We start from the raw sequence: 23435 nt of genomic DNA, 5'->3' as shown, positions 1-23435 counted from the left end.
GTGTGTTTTATGATTCCTACTTCAGCAGTCATTCTGATAAAATGATAAAAGACTTTCGTTTTAACATAATTAGGTCGCATTGGTTTTAGAAGAGAAAACGGACATATGAAGGTAAAGCATTCGCAAACCCAACTAGAAAACTATACCGTAGTATTATTTCTGCATCATTATATCCAATGGGATGCACAGGGATTTGGGGGATTCCCACTCCATCTTCAACATCAAGTCTGAAGGTGTACTCTATAAAAATCAATTGCATAAAGGGAAAACAATTGAAGAATCTGAGCAAAGGGTATAAAGGAATTTCTTTTATTACTTTTGCAGATTTCCTGTTTGAAATTATACTCAGAATTGAAAGTTCCCCAAAAGTCAATGATTGTTTATCTAATACGGTCCATTTAATTTGATAGTAAGAAATTGTCTTTTTTTTTTTTTTTTTTCTTTTTTTTGGCTGTGCCCGAGTCAGGGATCAAACCCACAGCACAAGCCAAGCCACTGCTGCGAAAATGCCAGATCCTCAGCCTAACAAGAGAACCCCAAATCATTTCTATTCTAAGGTAAAAACAACTACAGAAATTATAGACTCCCAAACTTGCTTTGACATCTCATAATTCTCCTGAATTTTATAAGAATATTTTATTTCCTCAAGGATATCTTGAATCCTTCTTAGAGAAACTACCTGGAAAATGTGTCCCAGATTCTGAACTATAAAGAACTATAAAAAAAAAGGGAATTTATAAGCTGTTGAGAATAAGTGATCTTATTCAAACAGTAACACAATATTCTTCCTAAAGGAAACTGAAAAAGTACTGTCAGGCTTAAAACCTAATTGCGCCTTTTGCTTTCAGCCAAAATAGAGTTCCGCACAGCATTAAAACACCTCTCTTAGAAAAAAGGGAAGTTTCAAACAAATGACATCCAATTCCACTTTAAGAAACTAGATAAGAGCAAATGCAGCAAAAATAAGCAGGAAATAGGATATATTAAAGATCAGAGTAGAAATATAATACATAGGAAATAGAAAAACAGAGTTTGTCAATGAAATCCAAAGCTGGTTCTGAGAGGATTAATAAAATTGATAAATCTCTAGCAAGACAGATCAGGAAAAGAAGAAAAAAAGATATAACTGCCAACATCAGGAATAAAGAGGAGACTAGTACTCCAGTACTTGCAGACAAGAGAGAGAAGGGGGAGATTATTATGAAAAACTCTTTGCCCATTAATTCAACAACTTAGAAGAAATGGACAAAATCCTTGAAGGACACAAACTACCAAAGCACACTCAAGAATAAACAGATAACCTAAACTGCCTATATATATATATGAAATTTAATTTTCAATTAAAAACATTCCTACCAACAAAATGTCAGGCCCATATAGATTCACTGAAGAATTCTACCAAACATTTACAGACAAAAAAATCTAACCCATTCTATATAAACACCTGCAAAAAATAAAGGAGATACAATAGTTTCCAACTCATTTCATGAGGCCAACATTCTAATATCAAAATGAGACAGAGATATTACAAGAGAATAAACCAAGAGTATAACTTCTCTTATGTCTAAAGACAAATTCTTAAAATGCTTTTAGCACAAATCTAACAATATATCAACAATATACGATATAATAATATTATTATATACTAACATATATATAATAATAATGTAGAGTTTATCCCAGGTTTGGGTCTACCATTCAAAAATCAATCTGTATAACTTTAAAAAAGTAAATAACTTATGATCATTTCAATAGCTGCAGTAAAAATATTTGACAAAATTCAATGTATATTGCTAGATAAATATATTAAGATTAAAACGTCATAGCACTTTAGGATAGAGGTGAACCTCTTCAATCTGATACAAAGAATCTATAAAAACCCACAGCTAACACTCTTCTTAATAGAGAAAGACTGGAACAGCCTTTGGGACAGGGACAAGGTAAGCATATCTGCTCTAACAACTTTTTTTAACAATGTCCTCAAGGTACGAGACAGTACAATAAGAAAATAAAAAGCAACCAGATTGGAAACAAAGAAATAAAACTCTGGGGAGTTCCCATCGTGGCGCAGTGGTTAACGAATCCGACTAGGAACCATGAGGTTGCGGGTTCGGTCCCTGCCCTTGCTCAGTGGGTTAACGATCCGGCATTGCTGTGGTGTAGGTTGCAAATGCAGCTCGGATCCCGTGTTGCTGTGGCTCTGGCGTAGGCCGGTGGCTACAGCTCTGATTCGACCCCTAGCCTGGGAACCTCCATTATGCCACTGGAGCGGCCCAAGAAATAGCAAAAAAAAAAAAAAAAAAAAAAAAGAAATAAAATTCTGTATTTAAAATGAGATTATCATCTATCCAAAAACCCTGATAAAATCCAAAAAACCTCGTAGAACAAATTATTGAGCGTAACAAGTTCTTAGAATACAAGATCAATATATTTCTTCTAGAAATAAAATGTCTATTTAGTGGCAATAGCCAATTGGAAATTGAAATTTAAAATATAAATTTAGGAGTTCCTGTCGTGGCACAGTGGTTAACGAATCCGACTAGGAACCATACAGTTGTGAGTCTGGTCTCTGGCCTTGCTCAGTGGGTTAAGGATCCAGTGTTGCCGTGAGCTGTGGTGTAGGTTGCAAATGCAGCTCGGATCCCGTGTTGCTGTGGCTCTGGTGTAGGCCGGTGGCTAGAGCTCTGGTTAGACCCCTAGCCTGGGAACCTCCATATGCCGTGGGAAACGGCCCTAGAAAAGGCAAAAAGACAAAATATATATATATTTATGCATGTGTATAAATATAAATATATTTATGTGTATATATATTTGTGTTTATATATGTATATATACATAAATTTAAAATAGCATGAAACTACAAAAAGATTATGAACAAATGTGAAAAAAAAGGCAGGATCTGTACAGTGAAACTACAAACATGCTGAGAGAAATTAAAAGAATACCTAGTAAATGAAGAGTTGTACCATGTTAACTGATCAGAAAAGCCAATGTTTTTAAAGATGTCATTTCTCCCCAAAGTGACCTATAGGTTTAATTCAATTTCAATCAACTTCGCAGAAGGCTTTTTAGTAGAAATTGATGAGTCGGTTCTAAAATTCACATGGGAGTTACCGCTATGGCACAGTGGGTTAAGAATCCAACTGTATCCACAAAACCTCTGAAAAAGAACTGTAACTTGGAGGACTGACATAACTATTCGAATGAAAGTTAAAAAGATCAACCGGGAGTTCGCGTCATGGCGCAGTGGTTAACGAATCCGACTAGGAACCATGAGGTTGCGGGTTCGGTCCCTGCCCTTGCTCAGTGGGTTAAGGATCCGGCGTTGCCGTGAGCTGTGGTGTAGGTTGCAGACGCGGCTCGGATCCCGCGTTGCTGTGGCTCTGGTGTAGGCCGGTGGCTACAGCTCCGATTGGACCCCTAGCCTGGGAACCTCCATATGCCGTGGAAGCGGCCCAAGAAATAGCAACAACAACAACAACAAAGACAAAAAGACAAAAAAAAAAGATCAACCGCACTAAGTGTTGACAAGGAGGCAGCAAACGGGACACTCACATACTGTTGCTAGAGTGTAAAACGGTACCACTTCAGAAAACAATTTGAAAATGTGTTTAAAAAGTAAACATCCTCATACTATCCAGCAAATCCACTTCTACGTATTTACTCAAGAAAAACAAAAGCATACACGTAGAAAAAGACTTACATACAACCGTTCATGGCAGTTCTATGTGTAATATCCCACATACGGAAAGGAATCCAAATTTCCAACAAGTGAATAGACAAACTGCAGAATATCCATTCACTGGACTACTACTCAGAAAAAAGAGAGACAGAAGAAGGAAGGGAGGGAGCAATATGGACACAGACATCAACATAGATGAATCTCAAAATAGTTATGCTGAGAGAAAGCAAATTGATAATTGCCTAGGGATAGGCAGGGGAGGGGTAGGAAGAGTTGAGAGGATGGCAATACAAAAAGGTCTGAGGACATTTGGGGGGGTAATGGGTACGTTCATTACTTAAATGTGGAGATGGTTACACGAATGTCAGAACTCTTCACTTTACATATTAAATAACACAAACAAACTCATTGGTACTTTTAAAAATAGAAACGTGTGGTCTAGAGCATAACATCACTAGGCAGTTCAGAAACCCTAAGTTTTAGCTTGGTAAGAGTGCTGTTACTTTGGACAGGAAGATCTGTGTTTCTGAACCTCCACTAAAGGTAGAGAGAGAACTGAATTGACCCCTCCCTCCCCATGTCCACACCTCATGAAAATTTAGTAACTGAAATACTAAAAGGGAAATGTTTTTGAATTCCTAGCAACATAAATCCAAAATATAACAGACACAGTTTTAATGTTATTCTATAAATGCCTTCTGTGAGGGCAAGCAGTATTTCTGCAAAAATTAATAGACCATATCGGCTCATCTATTACCTTTAGCTGGATAGCCTGGAGTGAGCGGGTCACCAGCACCATTTAAATTTAACACATTTCCTCTCTGGACTCCCGTTCCAGGAAGGTTCCATCCTTTGGGATACGGCTGTACCCCAGGGGCAGAGTAGTCAGCTGGATCTGAGTATAAGATGATTCCTTTGGCTCCAGCTAACATGGCATTTTTAACCTGTAGGAGCAATGTGCAATCCATAATGCAGAAACGGCAAATAACTTACTTGGCCATCTAAGAGAATATCAACTTAATAATGTTAGCAAATTTTCACACTGCCTTTCTTTTTTGGTCTTTGTAGGGCTGCATCCATGGCACATGGAGGTTTCCAAGCTAGGGGTCAAATCGAAGCTGTAGCTGTCTGCCTACACCAGAGCCACAGCAAGGTAGGATCCGAACTGCCACCTACACCACAGCTCATGGCAACACCAGATCCCTAACCCACTGAGTGCCAAGGTCAGGGATCAAACAAGGGTCCTCGTGGACACTAGTCAGGTTCATTAACCACTGAGCTACAATGGGAACTCCTATACATTACTTTTTTCTCTCTGCCTTGAATACAATTTCTCTCTTGGTGTAACAATTCTCATTTATTCAATGTTAACTCCAAACAAGTTACTGCTCTTTCTGTGAAACGTTCCTACTGCCCTGTCCCTAAAACTGTAAAATTAATATCTCCCTTCTCCACACGTCTTTCTATATTTTATATAGATTTCTATTATGGGGTGGACCAAAGCATTATAATCTGTCTTTTAAATATGTTTCTCTCCTATGATACTGAGGGTGTTTTTGAGAACAGGTAGTCTGTCTCATTCACTTCTAATTATCCACCCTCCAACATCTGATGAACCATAGAGAAAGAACTCTACAAATACTTGTGGAACTAAATGAATTTAAAATTCTACACAGAATAGTCAGTGTATGAAACACTGCCCATACGGTTCTGTAAGCATTTTCCGAACAATCCAAACAAACTACAAATAGGAAAAATCTATCCTGATAGATACTGAATTCTTCATTATCAGAAGTCTTGTAGCAAAATATAGATAACTTTCTTCATCAAGTGAAACACTTTCCAATATTCTGAAAGCACTAATATTAGAAAGAATACAATCTGTCACAATCTCTTGAAGCACAATCCATGATGCCTATCAAATTTTTCAAATAATATACAACTGATCACTAAATGACCAATGCAAGGTTAATTCAAGAATAATTTATAGTTTGCCCTACATATCTGCCATTCATCTGCATCTGCAGATTTAACCAACTTCCAACCATGTAGTATGGCAGCATTTACTACTGAAAATTATCAGGAGCTCCCGTCGTGGTGCAGTGGTTAACGAATCTGACTAGGAACCACGAGGTTGCGGGTTCGGTCCCTGCCCTTGCTCAGTGGGTTAACCATCCGGTGTTGCCGTGAGCTGTGGTGTAGGTTGCAGACACGGCTCGGATCCCGCGTTGCTGTGGCTCTGGCGTAGGCCGGTGGCTACAGCTCCAATTCAACCCCTAGCCTGGGAACCTCCATATGCCGCAGGAGCGGCCCAAAGAAATAGCAAAAAGACAAAAAAAAAAAAAGTATCCATGTATAAGTGGACCTATGTATTTCAAACCTGTGCTGTTCAAGAGCCAACTGTGCACTATAATTTAGCCACTCAACTTCTAGGGATGAATCTATACTACAAAAATCTTGATACAAATATTCAAGTCCATATGGATAAAGACATTCACAAAACAATTATTTGTAGCAACAAACTTAAAACAAGCCAAGCATCTGTTAACAGAGGAATGGTTAAATAAATTGCTTATCAATTCTGTGAAACATTATGCAGCCATCTAAAATAATGAGGTATTTACTTAATAAGAAGTTACTGGAGTTCCCGTCATGGCTCAGTGGTTAATGAATCCGACTAGGAACGATGAGGTTGCAGGTTCGGTCCCTAGCCTTGCTAAGTGGGTTGGGGATCCAGCGTTGCCGTGAGCTGTGGTGTAGGTTGCAGACTCAGCTTGGATCCCACGTTGCTGTGGCTCTGGCGTAGGCCATGGCTACAGGTGTTATTAGACCCCTAGCCTGGGAACCTCCATATGCCACGGGAGTGGCCCAAGAAATGGTAAAAAAACAAAAAAACAAAAAACAAACAAACAAAAAGTTACTAAGAAATTACTAAGTACCAGCAACTATTCTAAGTGTTCTCAAAAGTAAAACTTATGAGGATTCTAAGAGATTAGTGTTATTACACATTCCTATTTCATAAAGAAACACTAGCACAGAGAAGTTAAATAACTTGCTTACCATGAAAAATCTAGAGTATAGGGGGCCCAGACTAGATCAGAACCCAAGTCATATGGGTGTAGAGACCTATACTCTAAACCCCTTCATTACACAACTCTCAACATGTTGATATGGAAGAAATCCTGGAGTCATTGCTGAGTAAAAAATAAAGTTATATTACGTATAGTATCTGATGCTCTCTTTGTAAAAGAAACATTATGTAAAATTAGTATATAGTGACATATTCACGTCATAAAATTAGGACTGGAAAGAGCTATTATTATTGTGTCTGGGCAATGAAACTGAGTAATATGTGGGAGATTTTCATTTTTTAGTTTATATAAACTTTCTTCAATTACAGTAAAAAGCAGGAGTTCCCATCGTGGTGCAGTGGAGACAAATCTGACTAGGAACCATGAGGTTGCGGGTTCAATCCCTGGCCTCGCTCAGTGGGTTAAGGATCCAGCATTGCCATGAGCTATGGTGTAGGTTGCAGACACAGCTCCGATCCCACATTGCTGTGGCTCTGACGTAGGCTGGCAACAACAGCTCCGATTCAAGCCCTGGCCTGGGAACCTCCATATGCCGCAGGTACGCCCTAAAAAAGACACACACACAAAAAAAGACACACAAAAAGGTAAAAAGCAACATTTCTGGTAATAAAAATTATTAAAAATAATAATCCTAAAAAGCCAAGAATTTTTTGTGCAACCAGGAAAAGAGCAAATTTATATATAACCGTATATGCAAGCTGATTATTTATATTTACAGGTCATATCCTATATTTTCCCTCTAGAAAAGCAAATAACACCTACTTTATTTCCTCTGAAGATTTTCCCATATCTTGCAATAACAATCTTTCCAGTGCAATTGATGTTCAGCTCTCTCTCTAGCTTGAAAAAGTCTTCTGTACGAGCATAGTTCACATATATAAGCTCTCCCTGTAGGAAAACAAAAACAAAACATATATAATACTGCCGTAATAAAAAGAAAACCAAAGTCTGCCCCCACAATAATGTAATATCAAAAGTTATCTTTCCTGCCTTGTGCTTAATGAAAAGATCTGTGCTAATTCTGCAGACATCTTTAAAAAAATATTTCAGTATTCTGAAAGTTTAAAAAAGGCAATATGTAAAACATTTTAAACAATGCATTGTTTTGCAGAAATTAGTATATACTAAGCCATAGGAAAAAGGATAAGTCAAAATGATTTCAACAAACCTAATTATGTTTACCTTCAACCATGGTATTAATTTAAGAACTTCTGTGGTGTGAAAATCAGATCTATAAATCTATATAACAAAGTCAGACTACGAACAAAGGAAAAAACCCTTAAAAAATATCAACTGCCCTTACTGAAATAAAGCGATGTTCCCCAGGTTGTTTGTTATTTCAAAGAGTGGCATCTGCTACATCAGGGTCTGATTTTCCCATCTTTATTTTCTTTCCTTTTTTTCTTTCTTAAAAAATATTTTTAAAGGAGGGTATACATAGCAATGAACCTCAAAGTATGAATCAGCATGTATGACCCACCGAATCCCCTAAGGTTTTAGTCCACTACATAGGTTTTATGTAACAAAGAAAGGTTTAAGAGTTGAATAAAAGAAGTCTTTTATTTTACCTCTGGCATGCCTTGGGGTGAAAAAGCGTTATATGGCGGTACAACATTTTTAACATTCTCATAACCCTCTGGTGGCGGCTCCAGGTATGATGTTTTGAAAATCTAGTAGGAATTAAAACACAGGAAGTTAGAAATATTAGATTGTTCTTATGAATAATGCATTTTTAATGGCTTAAAATAAATTGTGGTGAATTAAACTCAATTAAAATTTGTAGGATGTTCATCTCTGTTGTTGGCTAAATGTTTATAATACCAAGCCCTTACTTATGCATAAATAAATTCTGTTTATTGAGTGCTCGCTCACTACAGGGTACTGTTTTAAATGCTTTAGATTTATTAATCAATTTAGTCCTCCTCACGTCAGCCGTTTTGGTTAGCTACTGAGCTTACCCTCATTTTACAGATTAAGAAAAATAATAATAAATCTGATACAAAGATCGTTTAACTAACAAGATCAAAGTCATGTAGGGTATGAGGAGCTACAGCACAAATCTGAGCAGAGTCTGTGCTTTACATCCTCACTGCTCAAAAGGAGCGTCCTCAGACCAGCAGCATCAGCACCACTGCAGCTTTAGACTCTCAGGCCCACTCCAGAATTACTGAATCTGAGTCTACATTTTGAAATTTTTTATTTTTTTTATCTTTTTATGGCCACACCATGGCCTGTGGAACTTCCTGGATGAGGGATCGAACCAGGCAGGAATGCCTGATCCTTAACCCACTAGGCCAGGCTACGGCTTGAATCCATGCTTCTGCAGCAACCCAAACTGCCACAGTCAGGTTCTTAACCTACTGTGCTACAGCAGGAACTCCACATAGTGTTTAAATAAGATTCTCAGATGATCCAAATGCATATCACGATTGAAGCACTGCTCTAAACTACTCTTCTATACCACTTCAGACCCACTTAAATTTGGGCATCCCAGGTGTTTACTCAGTTCCCTTTATTTCTGGGCCATCTAATTGTGTCTTCCTGTAGCCTCAGAAAAGTAATATGTGAAATGATCCAGGCCACATAATTGCTTTCTCAGAGAATATGCACCTTCCATTTCTTATATTCTACATCCATTCTGGCAATCTGGCAGCTTGCTGAGATTTAATTAAAATATTTGGTCAAAAAACATTGATACATTGACCTCTGTTTTGTGAACCACTTGAGTCATATGGATTAAGAGAAATGTGGTATCATCTCATCCTTAAAAGTGGTTATACTATTAGATTGGAAAAATTTGGAAGCAGGAGGTTAGATGTCCAAGCAAAAAAAGAACATTTTAAATCCTCCATTGAAAAAAAAAAAAAAAGAATAATGCATTTTGTGGGCAGAAGACCTAAATAGACATTTGCCCAAGGAAGACATACAGAGGGCGAAAAGGCACATGAAAAGATGCTCAACATCACTAACCATGAGGGAAATGCAAATTGAACCACAGTGAGATACCAGCTCACACTGGTCAGAACGGTCATCATCAGAATGACTGCAAACAATAAATGCTGGAGATGGTGCGGAGAAAAGGCAACCCTCCTACACTGTTAGCGGGAATGTAAATTGGTGCAGCCACTATGGAAAACGTACGAATGCTCCTTAAAAAAAAAGTAAACATATGAGCCAGCAATCCCGGTCCTAGGCATATATCCAGAAAAGGCAAAAACTCTAATTTGAAAAGATAGGTGCATCTCAATGTTCACAACAGCACTACTTACGATAGCCAAGACATGGAAACAACCCAAATACCCATCAACAGATGATTAGTTTAATAAGATGTAGTGTGTGTGTGGTGGAATACTACTCAGCCATTAAAAAGAATGAAATATTGGCATTTGCATTAACATGGGTGAACCTAGAGATTATTATACTAAGTGAACAAGGAAAGAGAAAAACAAATATTACATGATATCACTTAAATGTGGAATCTAAAAAATAAAACAAATCTATATATAAAACTCACAGACATAGAAAATAAATTTATCATTATCAAAGAGGAAGTGGAGGGATAAATTAGTAGTATGAAATTAATAGATACCAACCACTATATACAAAAAGACAAAGCAACAAAGATTTACTGTATAACACAGGGAATGATATTCAGTATCTTATCATCACCTATAATGGAAAATAATCTGAAAAAATATATAAAACTGAATTACTTTGCTGTATACCTGAAACATACAATATTGCAAATCAACTATATTTCAATTAAAAAAAATTGGTTCAGACACAACTTAGAATAGATATACAAGGAGATCCTGCTAAATAGCATTGAGAACTTTGTCTAGATACTCATGTTGCAACAGAACAAAGGGTGGGGGAAAAAATATAATTGTAATGTATACATGTAAGGATAACTGACCCCCTTGCTGTACAGTGGGAAAATTTAAAAAAATTATTAAATAAATAAATAAAAATAATTTGCAGCAAAAAAAAAAAAAAAAAAATTGGTGGCTGAGAAGGTTAAGGATCTGGCATTGTCACTGCTATGGCTCAGGTGACTACTGTGGTGCAGGTTCGATCCCTGGCCTGGGCTCATGGTTTTGTCATGCCATGAACACAGCCAAAAAAAAAAAAAAAAAAAAAAATCATAATTAAAAAAATAGTTTAAAAAGAATAATACATTTTGCCCCAGGTATATTGAAATTAGGTTCCATAATAAAAAAACTAACTTCTGGCAGCAATGAGAAAGAGGTTTATCAGTATTATTGTCTTCAAAACAGCAGAAACTTCTATAAATGCATGCCATCTTGGGTAACTAAAAGTTCCCCTCTGAAGCATAAAAACAGGGCTTCAAAGGGGGCCTCTCATGATTCTCTTCTTTTTTCCATCTCTTTTTTTTCAGCTTTCTTTGTGGGTCCCTTTTATTTCAAATGCATTCAAATAATGTTTCCCTATGTTTTATCCCCAGTCTACTGCTTCCCTCATTTTATATTCCCTTCTTAAGATACTTCATTAACTCTCAAAATTTGATCCATAGCCAAGATGCCCATGACGCCCAGCATTCCAGACTTGTGTGTTTCAGAGCTGAGGCATTTCAGCTTGTACGTCCAAACTCAAAACATCCCAATTTGGATGTATCTTCTGGTTCTGCACTCCCCACCGCTATTAACAGCATCATGAGCCAGCCAGCCACACCAGTCCCTTAGGAGTCATCCTGAACTCTGTCCTCACGCCCTCTCACCCAGTCCACCACTAATTACGTCCCTCTAACACCGCTTCCTAACTATTTCTCAAATCCATGGCTCTTCCTCATTCCTGCTAACATCCTAGTTTCGCACTTCATCATCTTTTACCTGGACTATTGGCTGAAGACTCCGACTTCAGCTCCTTGCATAGTCTAGGTCTAATCTACAGACAGCCCAAACGACATAATATGCCTCTCTAGCCACATCCTTCCGTTGCTTAGAATTTGTCGGTGGTTTCCACTGACTGAAGCTGAATTCTAAGCAACTTAGGACAGTGTATAAGCTCGTCTATGACTTATCCCTAAAACATATATACTGGCTTCTCTCTTGTTACAGCCCATTTTATATTTTACACTCTTGAAATACAGAAAATCTTTAAGTTCCCCTAGTAAGAACAAGCTAGTATCTATTTCCAAGTCTTTGCCAGTATTTTCTCTTCTGCCCAGAATTCTCTTAACTTTGCTTTTTCTTTTTTAAGGGCTGCACCTGCAGCATATGGAAGTTCTCAGGCTAGGAGCTACAGCTGCTGGCCTGCACCACAGCTCATGGCAATGCCCGATCCTTAACCCACTGAGCAAGGCCAGGGATCGAACCCACATCCTCATGGTACCTAGTAGGGTTCGTTAACCACTGAGCCACAAAGGGAACTCCCTACCTTTGCTTTTTCATATGGTTAACCCCTTAGGACTTTTCATGACTCCCATATCAACTCTTCCAGGAAGATATATCTAACTCCCAGGCTGGGCTGAGGAACCCTTTCTACATAAGAACTCTAGGAGTTTCCATCATGGCTCAGGGGAAGCGAATCTGACTAGGATCCATGAGGACACAAGTTGGAGGCCTGACCTTGCTCAGTGGGTTAAGGATCTAGTGTTGCGGTGAGCTGTGGTATAGGCTGCAGACACAGCTCGGATCCCGCATTGCTGTGGCTGTGATGTAGGCTGGCAACTGCAGCTCCGATTCGACCCCTAGACTGGGGATGTCCATATGCCTCAGGTACATTCTTCATTAGCATTATTCTATTGATTTAAAATGTGTTCCTGTGTCTGCCTCGCCTTATTTAAGCAAAGAAACCACGCCCTAGTCTTCATTCTAGCCCTAGGACCTAGCACTGTGCCTAACAGATAGTAAACACCACATAATTCATTTGCAACTTATTAATTTTGTGTAAAATGTTAGCAAATTCCTAGTTTTACCTGACCCTAAATTCCAATTCACATAAAAAGGTACAGTTATAAAGTGGGAAAAGTACTGATAATCCTACATCACCTCAACTCCATGTTCATCCAGGACTGATATATAGTTGGCATTTGTCTTATTAGGATAAGACAGAAGAACATCATAGTGAACCAGCTTGGCTGAATCCAGTCCAAATTTCTGCCACTGGGTTTGGATTTTCTTGGCAAGCAGTAAATTTTGCTCTGTCCCTGCCAGATGCGGGAGCTCTGTAAAAGAACTAAAATGAAAATAAAACATAGGTAGAAGTCGAAGACTATATTCAGAAAATGTGCCTGACTGGAGAAGTGGCTTTTTACATCCAAATGTACTTAACAGACACATAACAGAAATATCTGTTCAGATGTCTCTTCTGTAGGTTTGAAGCACGTATCCTGGAATCTATGTTCAGATCAATTCTAACAACTAAGCCCAAGGCAGCCTTCTCCCCTACTCTATCAGATGCTTACTTGGCTGGTGTCATGGTTTCTTGGTTGGCTTTTATACTGTAACAGCAATATGAACATACATTCCCATTTAAACTTAATAAATTTTTGTGTGGTACCATTTTGAAACGTACTATTATTGACTCTGTCAAATTCTCATAGCTGACAACCCTTATTGAGCTAAGAAATCCACACTGAACTTTGAAATTATCTTAAACCTTTAGATTTTGCTGCAAGAAAACTAAAAAGAAACAAAACTCATACGTTAGGCAATAAGTTATCATTTCTATTAACAGATATTTTAAAAAAAACCAGCTACAGGAGTTCCCTGGTGGCTCAATAAGTTCAGGACCTGGCGCGTTGTCCCTGTTGTGGTTCGGCATTGATCCCTGGCCCAGGAACTTCTGAATGCTGCTGGTACAGCACACAAAACACAATGAAACACCCATCTCAGCTAGAGATACCAATTTCTAGATAGGCCAATTTTTAAATATTTGGGCGTAACTGCAGTTTTCATATTGTGCCCCCTCAGAAAAGACAACGTGCCATGGTAATAAACATATTCGATCAGCAGAGGTTCCGATATGGGAAGACGCCCCAGGAGGAGAGTACGCCTCCAGATGTTAACTTCTTGCTGCTTATCAGGAAATGAGGACATTCTGAAAAGAAAATTGTTAACCTTTGCCGAAGACCAGTCAGGCCATCTTCTTAACATCTACTGCCGTTTTCATCCTACTATATGCAAATGTTTACTTATCTCATTGAAGTTAAAGTCCATGCATGGTTCCTTTTACATTCCCTGGGGCTTAGCCTGTTATCCAGGAATTACACAATGCAGGTTTGTTGAATGAGATGTGGGCAAGGTTCTGGTCTAAAGAATATGCAAGAGTCAAGTGACTTCACAAAGGGTTCTGAATACAATCCACTTGGTTTGAGGTAAGTAATATTTTTAAACAGTCTCCCAAACACCCTCCCTGTCCCTAAGCAGGGCAATCATACTTTTGTAGATTGAACATTTCAGTCAACCACAGGACAGATTAAAAAGACTAGCAGTTGGGGAAATCAGTACTTGCTGAAAAGTCACTATGTGCCAGGAACTTGACCAGGTGTTTCACATGGGCAACCGCATTAATCCTCACAGCTCTTCTTTGTTGTCCCCATTTTGCAAATGAGGAAACAGAGAGGAGTTAAGTAACGCGTTCATAATCTTATAACCACGAGGTGTTCCCATCGGGCTCAGCGGAAACAAATCTGACTAGCATCCACGAGGACACAGGTTCGATCCCTGGCCTTGCTCGGTAGGTTAAGGATCCGCCACTGCTGTGAGCTGTGGTCGGAGACATGGCTTGGATCCCGAGCGGCTGTGGCTGGCAGCTACAGCTCCGATTCGACCTCTAGTCTGGGAACTTCCATATGTTGTGGGTGTGGCCCTCAGCAAACAAACAAACAAAAAGACAATTTCATAACCATGAAGTGCCAGGGCTAGAATCTGAAAGTCGCCGTTGTGTCACCTTGAGAAATAAGATTTTAAAGTCATTCATCGGATCATGTCGATCAATTACTTAAAATCCTTCCATGGCTCCCCATACCCAGCATTATAAAATCCACACTGAGCATGGCATCTGGACCCTTTTCCATCTGATCCACGCGTCCCCCTTTCCAGCTTCACTTCCCACCCCTCACAAGCCTCCCCACTCGGTATCATTTACTATACTCATCTGTCTCCTAAAATGACCACCTTTTGTAGTCTTTGCATAAGGTCCTAGATATAAATATCATCCTCTTGCAGGCATCTCCCTATATAACCACTCCTAGTCATTCACCTTTCCCACCTGTAAGCTCTCTTTTCAATTTAAATTTTTAAAACATTTTTATGGATACACCTGTGCCACATGGAAGTTCCCCGGCTAGGGGTCCAATCAGAGCTGTAGCTGCCAGCCTACGCCACAGCCACCGCAATACCAGATCCAAGCCACATCTGCAACCTATGCCACAGCTTGCAGCAATGCCAGATCCTTAAGCCACTAAGTGAGGCTGGGGAGCGAACCTGCAACCTCATGGATACTAGTCAGGTCCTTAGTCCAGAGCCACAATGGGAACTCCCCCACCTGTAAGCTCTTAATCATCCATGAGGTCTCCTCAAGCATCTTCACCTCTGTGAAGCTTTCCATTTCTACATCATTAAGTCAAAAGTGTAAATTACCGATATCTAGTATCTTCTAATATTTGTAGAAAAAAAGCATTAATGTGTTTATCAACAGAAGTTATTTTCTATGCACGGAAAACGAGCTGGGGCTATTTAAATTCTACTTTACATAATTCATTGATGTTTTGTCTTCTACAGTGAGCAAATAATATTCATACAATTAGGAAAAATAACTATATTTTCTTAAATGAAGATGGAGGATTAACCATGAAGTTTTGCCTCCCATCTTTTAGGCAACTCACTGACATGAAATACCGAAGGGTTAAAAAAACAGAGCATCAGGGTATGACTTTACTGAATTTCTCCTTATGGTCCAAAGCACCATAGAGTCAGGCTGTAATGTTCAGGAGAAGCCAGCACAAACAAGAACAACTATCTGCTCTTTTGCATTTCTTTGAATACAAAAACTTTTTATAGGGGATCTCAGCTAAATTCTTCTCCCATTTCTTCAGACACAAGAAGGTCAAGAACCCCTTCTCCAACTAACCACTGCCAGAAGAGAGTTACAATGACTGGATTATGGACCAATCCAGAGATCCGGGGTTGGAAAGAAACCCTCACTGAACACAGGCCCTCCTGCAGGAGGGGAACCATGATCAGCTGAGGCTCTGCCAACAAGGAAGTGGTTGGGGAGAAATCAACTCGTTCCCGTTAAATGAATCCCTTTGAGCCAAACTTGAACCCCCCCTTTCCCTTGGAGACTCTTGCACTGGTCACAAGCCTGTATCTTACCATCAACAATTCTATTCTCAGCTCATTCCTGAATGTTTGCTTGACCTCCTCGCCTTAACCAGTTTTCTCAGAGGCCCCCGCTCATCCTCAAGCTGCAGCATTTCCCACACTCCCACACGCCTCAGGGCCAGAAGATCAGCGAAGAGTCTGTCTTCACCCTCACTGACTCATTCAAATATTGTTTCTCTTTTTTCCCTTCAAAAATAACAACTTTTTAAAAACTCATACCAACAGCCACCACTGACTATGCCTCCCCAGTGCTGTCAAAACTGTGGGTCACTTCCTCTTTATTCACTAAAGTCCTGGGCTTCTTATTCAATGTATTTCCCTCTACATCGATTCTTGTCATCATATTTTTGGCCATGCCCAGGGCATGCAGAAATTCCTGGGCCAGGGATGGAACCTGCAGCACAGGTTCCAAGCCACAAGAGTGACAATGCCAGATCCTTAGCCACTAGGCCACCAGGGAACTCGTTGTCATCATTCTCGGGATGCAATTTCTGTCTTAGGTTAGATGTAAAGAAAAGCCAACTCTAACAAGACAACATCATGCAAACTATGCATATATTACTTATCACCTTATGCTGTTTATACAGTAAAACAAAGTAGAGATAAAAGAGACATACATTTTAATGTTTCATCAACAGCATCACCAAGTTTTTCTTCTGACACTTCTGGACACTTTATGGGATGTTGCATACAGAGTTCAAAAGTGTTGACATTTTACCTGCTCTTTTTACACATTTTAAAACATAAGTCTGTCTCATTGGATAAGACAATCGGCCATTTTAATGTACTGCATGAGAAATGTAGAGTCTTTTCTCAAAAAGCATTCATACTACTGGCTACAGATTCTTTTCCTGTATCTGCAAATAAGCAGAGACATTTCGATTTAGCTTTCCTGACATATGATGTGCCTCAGGTATAAGTCAGTTCAAATTTCATTAGCACAGCAGAGCTGTTTTCATTCCTCTTTACTGTAGCTCACTCTCGTTAATCCACCAAAAGTAAGATGGAACTTTGGGATCCCAGCAAATCACAGGACAGACGGGGAGGAAATATACTACACTGTACACACTTTGCTTTGCTCTTTTGATTCTAGAGTTTCACTGGCGTCTGAGAAGGACAGACAAGAAAGAATGCTGTGCAAGAATCTTAGGAAAGGAGTTCCCATTGTGGCTCAGTGGGTTAAGGAACCAATTAGTATCCATGAGGATGTGGGTTCGATCCCTGCCCTTGCTCAGTGGGTTAATGATCCAGCATTGCCGTGAGCTGTGGTGTAGGTTGCAGATGAGGCTTGGATCCTGTGTTGCTGTGGCTCTGGCGTAGGCCGGTGGCTACAGCTCCGATTTGACCTCTAGCCTGGGAACTTCCACATGCCGTGCGAGGGGTCCAAGAAATGGCAAAAAGACAAAAAAATAAATTAATTAATTAAATAATCAAGATAGCGTGGCACAGGCAGAGAACAGACACATAGATCAATCAGTAGAGCATCAGAAAGGCCAGAAATAGATTCATGCAAATGTGTCAACTTATTACTAACAAAGGAGTAAAAGCAATTAAATGGAAGGACAGCCTTTCCACAAATGGTGCCAGAAGAGCAACTGATCATCCAAAGGTCAAAGAATGACCTTCAACCAAACATTACACCTTATGCAAAAATTAACTCTAAAATGAATCACAAACTTGAATGTAAAATGTAAACTATAAAATTCGGGGATGAAGAGAGGACAAAAGAGATCTAGGGCTAAACAGAGTTCTTAGACATAAACCCAAAAGCATGAGCCATTGAAAGAAAAACTGATAAATTAGATCTCATTAAAATTAAACATATCTGGAGTTTCCATCATGGCTGAGCAGTTAACGAATCTGACTAGCATCCACAAGGATGCAGGTTCGATCCCTGGCCTTGCTCAGTGGGTTAAGGATCTGGCGTTGCCATGAGCTGTGGTGTAAACTGCAGACACCGCTTGGATCTTGCGTTGCTGTGGCTGTGGTATAGGCCAGCAGCCAAAGCTCCGATTGGACCCCTAGCCTGGGAACCTCCATATGCCGTGAGTGTGACCCTAAAAAAAAATAAATAAAGCAAAATTAAACACTTCTGATCTGCAAACAACCCTGTTAAAAGGTGAAATGACAAATAACAGACTGGGAAAAATAATTCTATACCACAAAGCCAACAAAAGACTTACATCTATAAGATACCTAGAACTCTCCGAATAGAAAATTGGTCAAAGACATGAACAGATATTTCCCTGGAGATGCTATACATATGGTGAACAAGCAAAGGAGAAGATGTTCAGTATCACTAATCACTAAGGGAATGTAAATTACAACTGTAATAAAGTCTCTATGCATCTGTCAGAATGGGTAAAATTAAAAACAGTGATAAGGCCAATGCAAAATATGACATAATACAGCCATGCTATAAAGCAGTTTGGCAGATTCTTCTAAAACTAAAAATATATTTATCCTACAACCAGATAATTTTCCCTCTCGAGTTTTATCCCAGAGAACTGAAAAGCTATGATTATATAAAACATGTACACAAATATTAATAGCAGTTACATTCGTAATAGCCAAAAACTCAAAACAACACAAATGTCCTTAAGTGGGTCAAAAGTTAAACTGTGGTACCTCTCTATGATGAATGAATTAAGAGATTGAAAGACTTCCAAATTCACCTACAGATTCAATGCAATTTTAATCAAAATTCCAGAAGGCTTTTTTTTTTTGGTAGGAATTGAAAAGTTGACTTAAAATAGTCAAAGCAATTTTTAAAAAGAAAAATTTGTAGAATTAAAAACTAATTTTCAGGAGTTCCCATCGTGGTGCAGCAAAAACGAATCCGACTAGGAACCATGAGGTTGTGGTTCGATCCCTGGCTCAGTGGGTTAAGGATCTGGTGTTCTGTGGTGTAGGTTTCAGGTGCAACTTGGGTCTGATGTTGCTGTGGCGTACGCTGGCAGCTGCAGCTCTGGACCCTTAGCCTGGGAACTTCCATATGCCCTGGGTGCGACCCTAAAAAGCAAAAAATTTTTTAAAAATTAAAAAAAAATAATCAAGCTACACGAAATGAGATGGTATGGTACTGAGATTTAAAGGTTAACAGATCAATAGAAGACTGCATAAAATCCAAAAACAGGCCACACATTTATGGTCAAGTGATTTAGGACAAAGATGCCAAGGTAATTCAGTGGGGAAAGTTTTTTAACAAATGTTGCAGGAATAATTGACTATTTGGATTTAAAAAAAAAACATTAACTCTTCATCACAGCACACACAAAAATTAACCTGAATTGGATCATTAACCTAAATGTGCAAACTAAAATTATAAAACTAATATATATATATAAATGCATACAGAAGAGTCTTCACAACTTCTCATAGGCTAAGTTAGATAGGATACAGAGTACGAAACATCAAGCAAAAAAATTGGTCAGCTGGACTTTATCGAAATAAAAAATCTCCGCCCTTCTAAAGCTCTGCTAAGAAAACAAACAAAAAAAGCCAACCATAGAAAAGAAAATATGTACAATACATGTCTGACAAAGAATGTATTTAAAAAAAAAAAAAAAAAAAAAAAACTACCTCCTGAATTCCCTATGTGGTGCAGAGGGGTTAAGAATCTGACTTCAGGAGTTGTCGTGGCGCAGTGGTTAACCAATCTGACTAAAAATCATGAGGTTGCGGGTTCGATCCCTGCCCTTGCTCAGTGGGTTAACGATCCGGCATTAGCCAGAGCTGTGGTGTAGGTTGCAGACGCAGCTCGGATCCCGCGTTGCTGTGGCTCTGGCGTAGGCCGGCGGCTACAGCTCCGATTTGACCCCTAGCCTGGGCACCTCCATATGCTGAGGGAGTGGCCCAAGAAATGGCAAAAAAAGAGACAAAAAAAAAAGAGAATCTGAGCTCAGTAGCTTGGGTTGCTGTATAGCTGCTGGTTGGATCCCCAGCTGAGTGCTGTGGGTTAAATGATCCTCCGTTGTGGCAGCTGTGGGATAGGTCGCAGCTGTGGCGCAATTCAATCTCTGGCCCAGAAACTTCTCTATGCCTCAGGTGTGGCCAGAAAATAAAAAACAAACATTTTTTAAAGGAAGAACGCCTAGGGAGTTTCCGTCCTGGCACAGTAGAAACGAATCTTGAAATCTATTTGACATTTTCTTTAAAAAGTTACACATACGCTTATCATCTCATATAGCCATTCCAAAAGAAATGAAAACCTAAGTCCACATAAAAACCTGTAAACATATATACATGGCAACTTTGTTCATGATAATCAAAAACTAGAACACACTCAACGTCCATCAACTACACTACAGTCTATCCATACAACAGAAGAGTACTCAGCAATAAAAAGCAATAGATACATGCAACAACCTGGATGAATTCCAAAATCATTCATTACGCTGAGTGAAAGAAGGCGCAAAAGAGCATAAACCGTATGATTCTATTTATGCAAAATCCCAGAAAATACAAAGGAGTTCACAGTGAGGGGGTAAAGGGAGGAAGAAATTGCAAAAGGCTTGATGTAAATTTCCTGTATCTTGCCTGAGGAGGAGGTTTGCTGAGTACATTAGGCGTCTATCCATACTCTCAAACTGTAGACTTTATATGGATACACCTTATTTTATGTAAATTGTACTTCAATAAAACTTTAATGATACTCCTCTGAAAGAGTCTGAATATGGAAATACATATCCTAGCAACTGCCTTCAAGGAGTTCATAATCACTCCCCAGAATGTCCTCTTTCTCTTGCCAAGAGACTGGTGGGTTTGCACTGATCCTTTTCATTTCATCCTATTTGTGTTACTTATCCACATGAGATAAAGTTTAATTTGTGGCAGACAGAATCTGCAACTTTAATCTCCCTTCCTCTACATCAGAATTTACAACCATCTTAGTCATTCTGACTGTTAAATAAAATCCCTGATTAAAGCCGGGCATGGGGAAGAAAGAGTAACATTCAGTGGCTGTTCAAAGTTGCATGAAGCTGACACATCTCTTAATAAAGCAACCACATATTTTTTCTGCAGATGAAGCTAGGAAAGAAAGACTCCTGCAACACTCAAATAGATTTTCCCCTAATCAAGGGACATTTAAACCACCACGAGTTAATGTGATACCATGTAATTTCACACAGATTACCCACCTGAATATAATCAGTTTTCATACAATTCTCATTCTGCAATATTTAAACACTTACGATCAAACAAAACAAACTTACCGAAGAGCAAAACAAACTTACCGAAGAAATGACTTAATATTTTCAGCTTTCATCTCAGATAACAGTTGCGACCTTAAGTTTTGGGGAGAGTCCGTTGAAGTGACTGCTACTTTGAGAGGTTTACTAAACCAGCCTGGGGGGGGGGGGGGGAAGAATACACACACATAGGCATACTACATACACATGAAGTTGCTTTTGACTTTTATAAAAACTAAAAGCCAAAAAAGTTCATATAAATGCAGAAAAGCTTCAAATTCTGATGTGTACTGACGAGCTGGTTACACGAGTTTTGGATGAGGGAGCGTCTCTTCATTTTCCCCTGTGTTATGCATTATGGCAGGAACCTCTATCTCGTTATCTCCTGGGGGTATGGTTCAAAGCACAAAGCCTGACACACGGGGTGCATTCCACAGATATTTGTCACAAATGATTACAGAAGGCCAGTTTTTGCAGCGCTGCTCATATTCATTGCGCTCATTAATGGTGCTTGAATATGAAATCACCTTTTTCACCCCTGCCAATAGTGACAATTCTAAACTGCCTTTCCAGCAGTTAACACTGCCCTGAACACTGCCCTGAACTCGGTGAGCATTTAATAAACTTGAATTTCAGCCACCGTTTATTAGGAAGGCCGAAATGCGTTCCGTTCGATTTGGAATTTTGATGAAATTGGCGGAGCTCGCCTGGCCTTGGTTGCTCAGCTGCACGGGCGCCCAGCGCTCAGCCCAGCCCTTCAGCTCCGGGCTCTCCTGCTTTTCCCCGCGGAGAAGCCGCGGCCCTGGGATCCGGGGAAGGGGTCGGTTCACTTACCCACCGTAAATCCACCCAGGAAAGATGCCAACGCTGCAACCACGCACAACCAAAGGTACTGACGAGCCCTGGACTTGGCCATGGTTTCCGCGGGACTGAGCCAGCCGCGCCGGCTGCTGGCAGGAGCCTCTGGAACGCGGGCGAGCGGAGGGAGTGCGCCCGGGGACGCGGGGAACGCCCAAGTTGCCGGAGACCTTGACGGCTGCTGACCTTCCGCCAAGCCCCGCCTCTGTTCTCCAGGTGGGTCCGGCGAGGAAGGGAAGTGGGGCCCAAAGTCCTGGCGCCTGTGATCCCCCTGGGCCGTCGAGGGGAGAGAGGAACCCCTGCAAAGGGAGGAGACATTCTTCGGGTTGGCAGGCAACTTCCATTCTGTTGATCCTGGACAGCCAGCGGTGGGGTTTTTGGTTTTGGCTTTTTGTTGTTTTTTGTTTTGTTTTGTTGTTGTCGTTGTTGTTTTTGGTAGGGTGTCTACTGAAAGTGTCCCTAAGTGTTACCTAAAGAACGCTCCTTACCGGCCTCTTTCCAGGAGTTGTGAATTGAGGCAGCCAAGTGCATTTCACTACAGCTTTTTCTTCCCCGTTGATGAACCGCTTCCCAATTCTGCCCTAATTTCTTTCTAACTGGCTACACTTGGGAGGCGTTTCTGGTCCTGGCTGCTCCATGCTAACACAGTTTCTTAACCACATACAACATCGACACGGATGGGATTGGGTGCTTTTGTTTTCCTTTACCTGAACCGTCTCTGAATTTCTGTTGTCGGTTTCTTCTTCTGTAACTGGGATTTCTGCCTACCTCACTAAAATGTAGATTCAGATGAATCACATTCACCACTGAAAGTGCCTTGCCCCATCACCGACGGTGGTTCCTCAACAAATTCCATTAAGCCCAGTGTTTCTCTTTAAAAGGGATGAAAGTGCTTTGTAAATAGGACACCTGCATCCACCCAGTTTACCCCAGGAGGAAGTCTTTAGCAATTCATGACTGGATTCCCCCTATCCAACCAAAAGCAGTTTTGCAGCCACAGCACAGGTGCCTCCGGAGGGGAAGATGAAGAGGAGAGAACCTCTCTGGTTACCCCCCAATCTTCACTGAATTGCCTGAGGCCTTGGTAATCTTAGGTAAGGCACTTTTCTTTGCTCCTAACAAGGTGCCAGAAGAATCTAACTTCTTTATCTTGCCCTGTAGTTGTTGATAGATGTATTTTGTTTTTTCCCCTCAAGACTCTTGTAGAAGTAATGTAGAAGAAATGTAGGTTTCTGGTAACTTTCAGACCATACTACTGAAC

At 39.9% G+C, this 23435-nt stretch overlaps 2 protein-coding genes across 9 annotated transcripts in view; one reads left to right on the top strand and one right to left on the bottom strand.

The window, feature by feature from the left end:
* The window catches only part of NAALAD2 (N-acetylated alpha-linked acidic dipeptidase 2), a 115435-nt gene that overhangs the window by 29133 nt on the left and 62867 nt on the right, over positions 1 to 23435 (bottom strand). For all 8 annotated transcript variants that reach the window (XR_014816718.1, XR_014816717.1, XM_084978334.1 and 5 more), the window contains 7 exons: positions 22151 to 22473; positions 21362 to 21473; positions 12786 to 12972; positions 8343 to 8444; positions 7537 to 7662; positions 4440 to 4626; positions 147 to 240 (listed from right to left, as the gene is read on the bottom strand). Coding sequence is in view for 6 of the 8 variants with exons in the window: in XM_084978334.1 (XP_084834460.1) it covers positions 147 to 240; positions 4440 to 4626; positions 7537 to 7662; positions 8343 to 8444; positions 12786 to 12972; positions 21362 to 21473; positions 22151 to 22473 (1131 nt within the window). In the remaining 2 variants the exon portion in view is untranslated. The remainder of the gene's footprint in view (positions 1 to 146; positions 241 to 4439; positions 4627 to 7536; positions 7663 to 8342; positions 8445 to 12785; positions 12973 to 21361; positions 21474 to 22150; positions 22474 to 23435) is intronic.
* LOC106504145 (tripartite motif-containing protein 77-like) overlaps positions 22090 to 23435 on the top strand; it is a 30846-nt gene continuing 29500 nt past the window's right edge. Inside the window, exons 1-2 of the transcript XR_014816719.1 lie at positions 22090 to 22542; positions 23056 to 23268. The gene's annotated coding sequence lies outside the window, so the exon portion shown is untranslated. The remainder of the gene's footprint in view (positions 22543 to 23055; positions 23269 to 23435) is intronic.

This window comes from Sus scrofa, chromosome 9, assembly GCF_054392235.1.
Source record: "Sus scrofa isolate SSC_HxYL_T2T_F1_AM1 chromosome 9, Sscrofa_HxYL_maternal_Yorkshire_Landrace_v2.0, whole genome shotgun sequence".
NCBI lineage: Eukaryota > Metazoa > Chordata > Mammalia > Artiodactyla > Suidae > Sus > Sus scrofa.
Note: the sequence above shows the minus strand (reverse complement) of the source record. Positions and strands in the feature narration are given on the sequence as shown.